The sequence below is a fragment of the Arachis hypogaea genome, chromosome 14 (genome assembly GCF_003086295.3).
Source record: "Arachis hypogaea cultivar Tifrunner chromosome 14, arahy.Tifrunner.gnm2.J5K5, whole genome shotgun sequence".
Taxonomy (NCBI): Eukaryota; Viridiplantae; Streptophyta; class Magnoliopsida; order Fabales; family Fabaceae; genus Arachis; species Arachis hypogaea.
This window is the reverse complement of record NC_092049.1, coordinates 130,344,619-130,357,605: the sequence shown is the minus strand read 5'-3', so window position 1 is coordinate 130,357,605 and position 12,987 is coordinate 130,344,619. Positions and strand designations below refer to the sequence as shown.

Sequence of the window (12,987 nt, the reverse complement as noted above, 5' to 3'; positions counted from 1 at the left end):
CGTTTGTTTTCAAAAGCAGCTGAGTATTGGATTTTTGGGAAGGGATGGCAGTGGTAAATGACAGTAAGACGGTGGGGTAAAAGGGTTAGGGTTTGTGTATAGAATTAGAAATTTTGGATTTAATTTGAGTAAAATATTTTTAATAAAATTAGAGTATAAAGTATTAATATTTGAAAAACTAACTTAATCTCTAAACTTTAAAATATTATTTGTGATATAAAAATACTTATTGATTCTTAATAAATTACTCTAATTGAAAATACATGGTAATACAATTAACTTTCTTTATCTTAAAAAAAAATATTATTTAATCATAAATTTACAAATTAATTTTAATAAAATATTCTAATAAAAGTATTAGAGATAATATAATTAATTTTCTTTGTTTATAAAAATTAAAGTATTAAATTCTAAAATCTAAAATATTTAAACCAAATCATATAAAATTCTTATTATTTTACATTTTCTAAATTTTATAATTTAAATATAAAAAATAATTTAATAATTATAAAATCAGATAAAATCTTAAATTATTTTAAAATTAATTAATCAGAATTTGTTTAATTATCTTTAATAGAATAATTTCAAAGATTAAAATACTTAATGATAAATAAATCTAAATTAGCTCTTAATAAGATCTTCTAAAATTTTTACGTCTTACACATTATATAAAAAATTTTAATTTTTGAAATAAAATAAAATTATTTTAAAAAAAATTGTTATAAAATATACTTATATTTTAGGACAAATAATTAACTTGTTACAAACAATAATGAATTTTGTGACAAATTACTTTTTTGTTACAAAAATAACTGGAGTTTTTGAATAAAAAAAAAACATTTTGTTACAAAATATTTTGAATTTTTGCAACTTATTTTTTTTTTGTTACAAAATATTATAATATTTTGTAACAAAACACCATCTCGTTACAAAAACTAACATAATTTGTAACAAAATAAAACAGGTTGTTACAAAATATTATCATGTTTTGTAACAACTTGTAATGTTGTTACAAAACATTATCCTTTTGTAACAATCACTAATTATTATTACAAAATATTATTTTTTTGTAACAATTTTAAATTTGATACAAATTTTTTGTTACAAATATTTCATTTTCTTGTAGTGAGATTTGGATCGGGTTAAGTGCATAAAGGATAAGGATGGAGAGGTGTTGGCTCAAGAGGAGAAGATTAATGAAAGGTGGAAGAGCTACTTCTACGAGTTATTTAATGAGGGACAGAAGACTCTTTCGAGCCTTGGTCGATTATGCACAAGGGAAAAAGATAAAAACTTTGACTACTATCGAAGGATTCGAGACTTCGAGGTAAAAGAGGCTCTAAACCAGATGAAAAATGACAGGGCAGTAGGACCTGATAATATCCCGATTGAGGTTTGGAAGGATCTTGGAGAAAAAGACATCAACTGGTTAACCAAGCTTTTTAATGAGATTTTAAGGTCAAAGAAGATGCCTGGTGAGTGGAGAAAGAGCACTTTGGTACCTATCTACAAGAATAAGGGGGATATACAAAGTTGCGAAAACTATAGAGGGATCAAGCTTATGACTCATACTATGAAGTTATGGGAAAGGGTGATAGAACGAGGGTTGAGAAAAGAGACACAAGTAACGGAGAACCAATTTGGATTTATGTCAGGCAGATCTATCACTGAAGCGATATACCTATTAAGAAGGATGATGGAGAGGTATCGTAGTAATAAAAGGGATCTACATATGGTGTTTATTGATTTGGAAAAAGCGTATGATAGGGTACCAAGGGAGGTCTTATGGAAGGTTTTAGAAAAGATGAGAGTAAGGATCGCATATATTCGGGCAATTAAAGACATGTATGATGGGGCCACAACTAGTGTGAAGACTCAAGGTGGTGTGACAGAGGAATTCCCTATTGGTATAGGATTACACCAGGGATCATCCTTAAGTCCATACCTTTTCACAATAGTTTTGGAAGTACTCACAGAGCACATCCAAGAGCCTGTGCCATGGTGCATACTTTTTGCCGATGATATCGTCCTTATGGGAGAGTTAAGGGAAGACCTAAATAAGAAGTTGGAGTTATGGAAAGAAGCTCTAGAAGTATATGGTCTGCGCATAAGCCGTAGCAAGACGGAATATATGGAATGTAAGTTCAGTCTGAGAAGGGAAAACACTAATATAGAGGTGGAGATTGGAGAAAACATCCTACGAAAAGTTAAAAGTTTTAAGTATCTTGGATGCATCATACAGGATAATGGAGAGATTGAACAGGATGTAAATCATAGGATCCAAGCAGGTTGGTCAAAATGGCGGAGTGCATCTGGTTTTATATGCGACAAAAAAGTGCCTTTAAAACTTAAAGGTAAATTCTATCGCACCGCTATAAGACCGGCTATGCTTTATGGTACGGAGTGTTGCGCGGCTAAAGGGGAGCATGAACATAAGCTGAGTGTGGCAGAGGTGAAGATGTTGAGATGGATGAGTGGTCATACGCGATTGGATAAAATAAGGAATGAAGATATAAGGGAGAGAGTTGGAGTAGCACCCATTGTGGAAAAGATAGTTGAATCGCGTCTCAGGTGGTTTGGACATGTGAGAAGAAGACCGATTGAACATCCAGTCAGGAGGGTGGATGAGATGGAAGATGGACAAAGGGCGAAAGGCAGAGGAAGACCTAAGAAGACCATCCATGAGGTAGTCAAATGAGATCTACATGTAAACGGTCTCTCTGTAGACATGATACATGACATAGCACAATGACGTTGTTTGATTCATGTAGCCGACTCCACTTAGTGGGACAAGGCTTTGTTGTTGTTGTTGTTGTTACATGCAGCTACATCTTCCACCACCACCGCCGCCGCCACCACCACCACCATGGCCTCGTCCCACCGTCCGCTGCCACGTTCCTCCCCGAGTCCCTTCCCTCCCTTGTCCTCTGCGCTACCCTCCTCCTCCGCTATTCCCATCCCCACCCCACCCTTGTCCATGATCTCGTTGGCGCCATAGGCACTGTTAATCCTCACCCGGTCTATCCCCCCTCCCTCCGATTATCCGTCCCATTTTCAACCACAACCGTCGCGACTCTTGTCCCAATCTCTTCCTACTATTGCCTACTTTGCGCACCGAAATGCCGTCGTCTTTCACCACCAACAATAACGCAATGACACTGACACTCTCTCAATAAAACCAACAACTTATTCTCTATGAATCAGATCCAGTTCTCATGTCTCCCAGTCACTAGTGGAATCACCACAATCATTATCTCCTTTAAACTACTTTAATGACAAACAATATGACTACGTCGCAAAAGCCAAACAAAATCTCTACCATAAACAAAGCGATCTGACATGGCCGTTTGGGGATCTTCAAGGATTCGACGACGATGACTTTAGGAAACCGCAGAATGCGACGGAAAAACGCGGCTGCATAAGACTTTAGAGAACAACTTAAGGCTGGCTATGATTCTCTAATTTTGGGACAAAATGCCAATGATTCTTTTGGTATTTTGAAAATATGGAGGTGCCCTCAATTATGTATTCTAACCCAATTACAAGAATATTCATTTTTTAATAGAATATTCTGTTATTTTAGATATTTTGTTTACGGCCAGGACTAAATTAAAAAAATTAACATGTAAGGACCTAATTGAAAAAAAAGTATAAGAACTTATTAAAAATTTGATGAAACTATAGAGACGTAGAGAGTAATTAAATCTTATTTTTACTGATATGACGTTCCGTAATTAAATGCACGTGTAAAACTACTTTACACTCAGAGTCGATCAAAATTAAATTCTCTATTATATTATTATCATAATATATATTACGAATTCCCCACGATAAAATCTTTAGATAGTTTATAATTAAATACGATATATCTCTCGACTCATGAGATCATTTTTGGAGTTGAGTTAAATCTATTTAATCTCAATTCTAATCTATTCTTAATATATGAAAGTAGATACATAAGTTTACCCACATTACTTTTAAACTATTTCTCTTCTTCTACTCACGCCATGTCAGCAATATCGCTTACTTGGCAAAATTTTAGAATCAACCACTCAATTTTTGCCAAATCATCTATTATTTTCAAATCAGAAAAAAAAAATATACAAAAAATAATACAATAATTACCAACGACAATAATTAGAAATTAATAGTGTCTAACCAAATTTGTAACTTACAAATACATAAATTCATATTCCTATATTTATTATATTTTACCGTTGTAAACAATACAAGAAATTTATAACTCCAATAATTAATATATTAATTTCTATAAATAACTCATTCAACGTAATAAACATTCATATTATAAATGTCATAATAATATTATTAATCATAATAAATTTTACGTTACAAATATTTAAATTTCATACTATTTAAACTACTTATATAAGTCTCTTATCACTATTCCTTCAAATTACATTAAATTTAGCACAAAAAATTTATTTCTGAACTACACAACATCTCAAACTTACTCAATGGAGATAACTATGTTGAATGTGAAAAGTGTATGAAAAAAGCATATGAAAAATGAGATAACTACATTTGTGGCACATGTAATCAAACACCACAATATCCAATAATAAGGTAACTTTATATACTTTTCATAATCCTATCTATCAAATTATTAGTTACTAACCCAATACTTATTTTAGGTTTAAATTCAATTAAAGGTTTCTGATCAAAGTGGTACAACAACTTTTGTACTATTTGATGACGAAATAAAAAAATTGTTGAGTACAACTGCTTCAAATCTAATGGCACTCTAGAAAAGTAATGACATTGAAGCATCACCCCAATTGAAAATTTTGTGCAACCTCACTTATATTTGAAGTCAATGTAAATGATTTTAATCTTAAAGAAAGTTCTCAACAATATACTGTTACCAAGACATTTGTTCTAACCAAAAATACTAAATTTCAACACCCATTTGTTACCAAGACATTTATTCCAACAAAAAACACTAAATTTCAACACCCATTACAACAAATAAAACAAGTAATACTAAAAAAAATCACTTATTTTAGTTATTTTAAACATCATTTTTATTTCTAATTTAAATTATTCATTGATTATAGGAACCAACTTTGCCAACACTAATATCATCAGACGAATATCACATACCCATCAAGAGATTAAGAAGAAAGAAAACTATACAAATTCAAGACACAATTTCGGAAAAAGAACATATTTGCAAAGATGGAACAAACAACACAATAGAAAGTGCATATAACTCAATAATTCATAAAGAACATGCCTTCACAAGAACTTACACAGAAAGAAGAAAGTAACAACTTTAACAACATCCAATAAAAAAAAAAGGAGGACGAGCGGCACATAAGAAGACATGCAAAAATTAAACCATCAAATAAAAATATCATTTTATACATACAATTCTAATATCCAAATATTTTGTACTATAAATTATTTTAAATAAAATACCTTTTAAATTTAACTTTAGTTTACAAATTTAATTTAATTCTACAAAACATAACAATTTTTAATATTTATTATATACTATCATTAATTTACCGTCCCACGCATCGTGCGGCTCTCATTCTAGTATAATATAAATACGATATATCGAAATTAATCTTATTAAATCACTTACCTGCAAATGTTCACACTTTAGACCATTATTGCTAGACATAAAAAAAATTGAAAAATGCTACTTGTTCTTTAAATTTTTAGTTTTTAGTCAGTTTTTTTATTTAAATAATATTATTTAATTAATTTAAATATTTATTTTTATAGGAAGTTATTTGTTTTTTATGAGAAATTACTTGTGTTTTAGTTTCTCTCTTCTAAAAATTGAATAATGAACAATTTTTAAAAAATATCTAATTACACTAAAAAAAATTGTAATATAAATATCACAACTCTCGCAAATAAAATCTCTAAATAATTTATAAATATGGGACATCTTTTATCTTATAAATTTTTAGAGTTAAATTAAATTGACTCAATCTCATTTCTAATAAAATAAAAAAAAAATTACAATCATCACATGCCTATCATATAATATTATAATATTTATTATAATATCTAAAAGTTATTCTCTAATTATTAAAAAAATTAAATAGATAATATTTAATTTAAAAATAAAAAAATTAAAATATTTAAAATTTATTATAAAACATAAATTAAACAAAAATTAAACACCAAATAAAAAACACTTAGAATTGACTTAATATAATACCGAATATACCAAAAAGTTTTTTTTTTCTTGTTTCCACAATTCAAGTTGTGAAAACTGAAAAGAAGCAAAGGAAATTTCGTATAGAAAGTGCCTTCACCATTGCCAACAGAAAGCGTGTGGAAATTAATTTGGTTGGTCAACAGATATATAGACCCCTTTGTTTTTTTTAGTCCTTATAGAAAGTTAATAGAATATTTATACAATGTGTACAATATGTACAATGGATTATTGAGTTAAAAAATGAACATTGTTCATACTATTTAGAATAACTATAATAAACATCTCAGGTCATGAAACCACTCATCCTAAAAACTTAAGCTGATTTTAAGATTCACTAAAAATTGAATTTAAAAAAAAATAATACTAATGATTATATCTCTAATACTCCTTAAACTTTTATTATACTCATTGTACAAATATTTTATTGACTCCCTATACTTTTTCTTTTTTCTTAGCAAGACATGATTTGTTTTACACTTCTTTATTCACTAAAAACTAATGACTCGAAGGTCGTGAAAGGATCTTGCAATCACCGAGTAGAAGATAATTAATGGTGGCAAGTTAATTATACGTCTGTTATTTTAGAAATCTGTTATGCGGTAAGTGCCGTGTATATACTCGGTAATAAAATCAACTTGGGTTGGTCGAGTGATTAACTCACTCATTCGTTTAAGTAAATGTCGGAGGTTTGAATTTTACTTTGTGCATGTAGCAACTTATTGGCCAGCGACAGACCCTTAAATGAAGCTCAGATTCGCAGCAAATTAGTCCTTAACCTATCGAGTTGGGAGATATGGTGAAGTCGTGGAGAACCAAAAAAAAAATATACTCGGTAATGAATGAGAAAATCATACTCATTTCTCCATGAGTCAACTTCTCTAAGCAAAGTGATTAATTCACATGAAATAACACTGTAAATGAGAAAGCCTTTCCAATTTAAAATGGATTCCGCTAACTCTAACATCGTGGTAGCTTACAGAGGAAAAGTACCAAACATGAAAGCAGTAAAAAATCGATGTTAATAGACGCGATGTCAATAGATTTACTGCTTTCATGGAGGCTCCGCTGTTTTATATATATATATTTTTTAAACAACAAGAAGGAGATCTTCATTAATTTACCCAGTTCATATCATGAACATTAAAGGTTTACATTCACAAAAATTACCTCATCAAAAGTGTTGTCTTTACCCTTCTGGTTCCTCATACCCGTCACTGTAAACTTCCTTGTTCCACCATTTTTAAAAGGCTGCGCAAATATAGGAACATTAACATAGTTTAATGGTTTTTAAAGGGATACCCACCGAAGAAGATTTTCACAGCATGAGCGTAGTTAGAATAAATAAATCGTACCTTGGTCTTAGGTCCTGAGTGGTGTTCGGACTTAACTGAGAACGACCTCGAAGAATTAGCAAACCTTTTTGGACTAAAACCTGAGTCCCTGGCTGATGCATTGCCGTCTGATCGATCACGAGGGTTACCTTCCACACTATGCTGCATCAGTTCTGGACAGCGCTTGTAGTAATGACTGTACTTGTGGCAATTAGAGCATGCTCTCTTCTTCCTCCAAGAAGACCTCTTGGAAGGGGCTCCTTTGCTTTTCACAACAAAGGGATCGTTGATGCCTTCCATGTTAACATAGGCGTTGAGTTGCCTTGTTTGCGTGACTGCAGGTGGATAATTAAGTTGACAAGTTCAGATTGGACTTCATCAAAGTATGCAAGATCCTTGCAAGCAATATCACACAGCTTGTTGCAATTCGATGCTAATGCACCAACTCGAAACTTTAAGACCCTTTCGACGTCATCATTCACAGGAATTTCTGTGCTAATAAATTCGTTCTTTGCATTCTTTGTCCACCTTTTGTAGATCAACGAATCTGGAAACTCAAGTATGTTTTCGAACTTCATGGCACAGAAGACATGACTACAGGGAATACCACGAGATTCAAACAGCTTGCACGAGCATGAGAATAGATTCTTACCTCTATCGACTTCCATCCGTCGATCTTTGGCCGGGTCTTCGAGAGCAATCACACTGAACTCGACCTTGTCCAAGGTTGTGCTTAGTACCTTGATATTCAAAACCCCTGCCCTCTGAATCTCATTACGAATTTCCTTAAAAATGTTTCGAGTGAAATAACATGATGCAGATCTTTCATATACCTCCAATGAGGTAATCATCACTGGCTCTGAGCACTGAGACTTAAAGTCAGCGATTAATTCGTTGTTTTTTTAATACTCCTTTAAGGCCCTATCCAGGTTATGCATGAAGTCAATGAGGGTGTTCTTGCGATTAACATAAAATCTGATGAGAGAATTTATACCTTTTCACTGTGATGTCGTCCTTATGTAACCAAAAAACTTATCCCAGAGGAAACAATGAGACCACATCGAATGAGTTTCGTACGTCTTTTCCATCCAGGTACTCCCAACAAGGTTGTGCTTATCCAAAATGGCTGCCCATCTCCGATCGAAGTCTCTGTGGTCGTTGTTGTCGTATATAAGACCCTTAAAATCGTGCAGAAGATTAGAATTCTTTATATTTTCACATGCATTTCTCTGCGGATGCCATCCGCATAACCGATGGGCCGCATCAGGAAGAACATTCTTGACTGCATCTCGCATGGCAAGGTCTCCGTCAGTTATTACTGCTTTAGGACTTTTCCCACCCATCGCTTCAACAATGGTTTCCAACAACCACTTATACGTCTCTGTGGTTTTGTCGGATAGTAGGTCGGAGCCGAAGATAACAGTCTGCCCGTGATGATTGCATCCGGAGAAAATGACCAAAGGCTTGTTGTATTTATTCTTCTTGGAGGTTGAATCAAAGGCAACAATATCTCCAAAGCAGTGATAGTCGATAAATGACTGCCCATCTGCCCAAAAAATATGCTCGAGCCTTTCGTCACTAGTGAACGTATACTTTCCAAAAAACAACGGATCGTTGTTTGACTTGCCAATCAAATAGTTTATTGCCGCATTGGCATCTCCGTTTTTAACCTTTGACCGATGATAACAATCAATGTAGTTGTACAAATCTTTGCGTGTGAAGCCAGCATGACGATATCCACCCTTCTGGAACGCAATATACCCCATAATATGGCAGGTCTTGACACCAAAATTATGAAGATTTTCCACTTGGACTTTATCAGTGACAGTGAGACGACGATTGGCCAGAACCAGATGCGCAAATTGGGGTGGCGTCAGATCGTGGTTGTGAGATTCCACAAAATATGATACCTTCCATCTACCGCAGCCGTAGTCAAGCTTTACCCTAAGCTGAGCTGGACACTTGGTTCGCGTTAGTGACCTTGCCTCCCTTGATCTATCATCCAGATCAAGATACCTCATATTCCTCCAACCCTCTTTGTTGCAAACAAGTTGCCTACTAATGATTGTACCTTGATTATCCCTAACCATGTCGTTCTTCCTCATTACAAATCCATGCCAACAAGAATAAGCGTTATAAAATTGGCAGGCCTCATCCTCTGTCCTAAACTCCAGGTTCTAAATATCCTCCACCATTAAATCTGCTATTCTTTTTACACCGCAAACTTCTTCACTCTTGCTAGTAGAATCCAGCGAATCCACATCGTCGTCTTCAGCAGCATCTTCTGCATTCGGTTGATAATCGAAATCATCACCCAAATCATTATCAGAATCATTCTTCACATCATCCTCGTTTATGGACATAATTTAACCACTGTCATAATTTTACCCAAAAATGTCAATAAACAGAGCTAATGGCAGCAACTACGGGAAGCTAAACTAAGCTGCATGTAAAATTAAATGAACCAAAACCAATTAAACTAACCCAATTATTTTCGACCCCAGTATAAGGTTTTAATTTCAATTCCCCAAACCTAGCCACAGCATAGAACTGGAGAATGTTACTTAATTTCCAAATTCCAAAATAGCAACCCAACACTCTAAACAGAGAACCGTTTAAACGCATAAACTATCATCCAAATTAAACTAATCTGGATAAAAAAAAGCTAATCGGACATACCTTGATGACAACCAAAGGTTGAGCTTAAACGGATAAAAAATGCACTCTCAAAGGGAGATGACCTTACCTAATCCGACGCACGTAATTCGAAGGCAGCCGAAAAATAAATGTTGGTAAACCAGCTTCCAGCAGCCACAGTTTCGGGTCAAGCAGAAGTTCAGTTACAAATTTTGAATACTGGAACCACATCAGTTTAGCATTCGCCTTCTCCTCAATTGACGTCGATGCCTAGCCGATGGAACCAGAGTACCAGTTTCGACTCCTGTTACTCGAAGGAGATCATTCTTGCTAAATGGACGCTGGGTGGATTACTCTGGTGTAACACATAACGAAAGCGAAAAAACCAAACAGAGTTGGGTAGTGGATACTAGGATAAGAAATTTCACTGCTGGAGGCTATGTGTTTTTCAAGTTCTGAGAGATACATGTTGAATTTCAGGAAGAGATGGAGGGTACTTTTTAAAATGAAAAACAAGTTAGATAGTATAAATTATAATTGCAAATGTTCCCCAATACACTATACAATATGTGTATACAATAATTAATGTAGTATTTATTATGGTATATGTTCATTAAAGGCTTTTGCTATAACCAATGAATGCATTAATGAGAGGTTGAAAATTTTTTTAATCAATAGTTGAGATGATAACACATCTACAAGAGTAACTTACCCGTAAAATTGCTATGAGTTTGAAAGAAATCACCTAATCCCTACGGAATTTAAATTTTGTGTCTCTCACCTATCTAAATGAATTATTCTCAACCAATGAGAATAGCAAGAAGTGCTTGCCTCCCATTGCGCGTGCTCTTTTTAAGCTCTCAATGCAAGTGCTTCTTTTATAGCAGGCATCTGCATTAATTCAGGGTAATTTAGCCATATGCTAATAAAATAATAGATTTTAAAATTACGCAACCGTTCTAAATTAGAATTGATTATGTGTTGAATATTTTTATATAAATCGAATCAAATTAATTTACATATAAATCGAATTGATTAGGGCCTAGGCGAAATTTGTTACAGGCACATTTGTTGAAGTTCGTCTTGTAACAAATTTCGCATAGAGCTTGGAGGAACTTCTACAAATTCAGAAAATTATGTCCGTTGGTAACTCGTTAGACTGTGGCAAGTTAATTAGAAGTCTGTTATTTAAATAACCACCTTCCATTTCGGTCATGAATGAGAGAATCATACTCATTTATCTATGATTCACCTTCTCTGGTTCCTAATCTCTAAAAAGCAAAGTAACAAGTGCACGAGAAAAAATGAGAAAGCCTTTCCAATTCATAATGGTAGCTTACAGGGGAAAAGTACCAAACATGAAAGTAGCAAAACTTCCATGGTACTCTCACACAACGGAGAAAAGTACAAGTTGCAGAATTAATAAATTCCACTGTAAATGTTGAGCTATCAAAATTCAGAAGCATAACTAATATATATACAAATGGATCTGCTCATGCTTTTACAATAAAAGACATATTACAAGATTGTGTATTAAAAAGTTAAAAAGAATAATGAAATCCTCAAACATGCACAACCCTCCCTACAAATACTTCTACCTCTATCTGCACCCACTGCAAAGAAAATAAGCGAAGGGAAAAGAAATAACAGCACAAGAAGGAAGGATTAGGTTCCCTCTCCAATATCATTAAATACCAGCAACAAGTACCTAATAAAACCCATGCCTCTTTTCAACTAACAGCTAAAATTCAATCAACACAGATATAATGGGAAGTCAAACAAGTTTGAGGTATCATCACTGTATTTAACTAAGGGGGCAAAGGATTCCACAATCCACGATCCCATAACATTTGGACTATTCAATAATTATTTTTTGGTGACTGGACTATGCAATAATTATAGTAACAAAACATGTTTTTTAAGTTTTTTAAATAACTATGATAAATTAATTTATTTCAATCAATAAATTTTGGTTTAAAGATATAGTAGAATTCACTCATTTAAAAATACTTTTATGTTTAAAGATAAGGAACCTGAACAACAAAGATATAAGGGGAAATTAACTCTGCAATTTTTATGTTACAGTACCCCTTACATTGCAATTTTATCAAAATTAATTTTGGTTATAAATTTTTGGTATGAGGCTACATATGGGAATGTTTTTGGTTTAATAAGACTTGGCCGCAATAAATCAAAGGAAAAATCTAGGGGGCAGCAACTTTGTGAAATTTTAAAAGAGTCAAAAAAATGTAACAAAGAACAAAGTCAAAGGGCTGAAGCCGAATAATGAAACATATGGGTAAAAAAGGAAAAAAACCGAGTCTACTAAATTCAAAATAAGTATGAATAATTAGAAAAATTTCTACATATTTAGATGTTTTAATCTATATACTTTCTATATTTATATAAGATAACTGACTTTCTGTTTATGAAAATGAGGCAGTGTATGGTTGTATACATAGACATCAGTATAATATTATATTATCATGGCAATTCAATTCTTCTCTTTCTTGTCTTTCCTTCATCTTTTCCACTTCAAAGATCATCGATGATCATCAATTCCAGCTATACATAAGCTCTTTCAGACACTTCATATTTTTTTAGACTACTTTTATATTATCAAGACCATTAAAATGTAAAGCAAAACTTTTTAATTAAAACAAAACGTAAAAACATATCATTAATTCTTCCAACTATGATAAAGATAGTTTTATCACAGAAAAAAAAAACCTAACAAAGTTCGTCACTGATTTATCAACATAATTCCAGCAATGACTAAATTAGGCTAAAAATGATTAAAGAAAAACAAAATTAAACAATGAA

At 32.9% G+C, this 12,987-nt stretch overlaps 1 protein-coding gene across 1 annotated transcript; it reads right to left on the bottom strand.

Annotated features, from left to right (window-relative positions):
* Positions 1-8,525: 8,525 nt before the first annotated feature.
* On the bottom strand, positions 8,526-9,617 carry LOC112743201 (protein FAR1-RELATED SEQUENCE 5). Its single transcript, XM_025792407.1, has one exon. The coding sequence runs from the start codon at positions 9,615-9,617 to the stop codon at positions 8,526-8,528; it is 1,092 nt and encodes a 363-aa protein (XP_025648192.1).
* Positions 9,618-12,987: the final 3,370 nt, after the last annotated feature.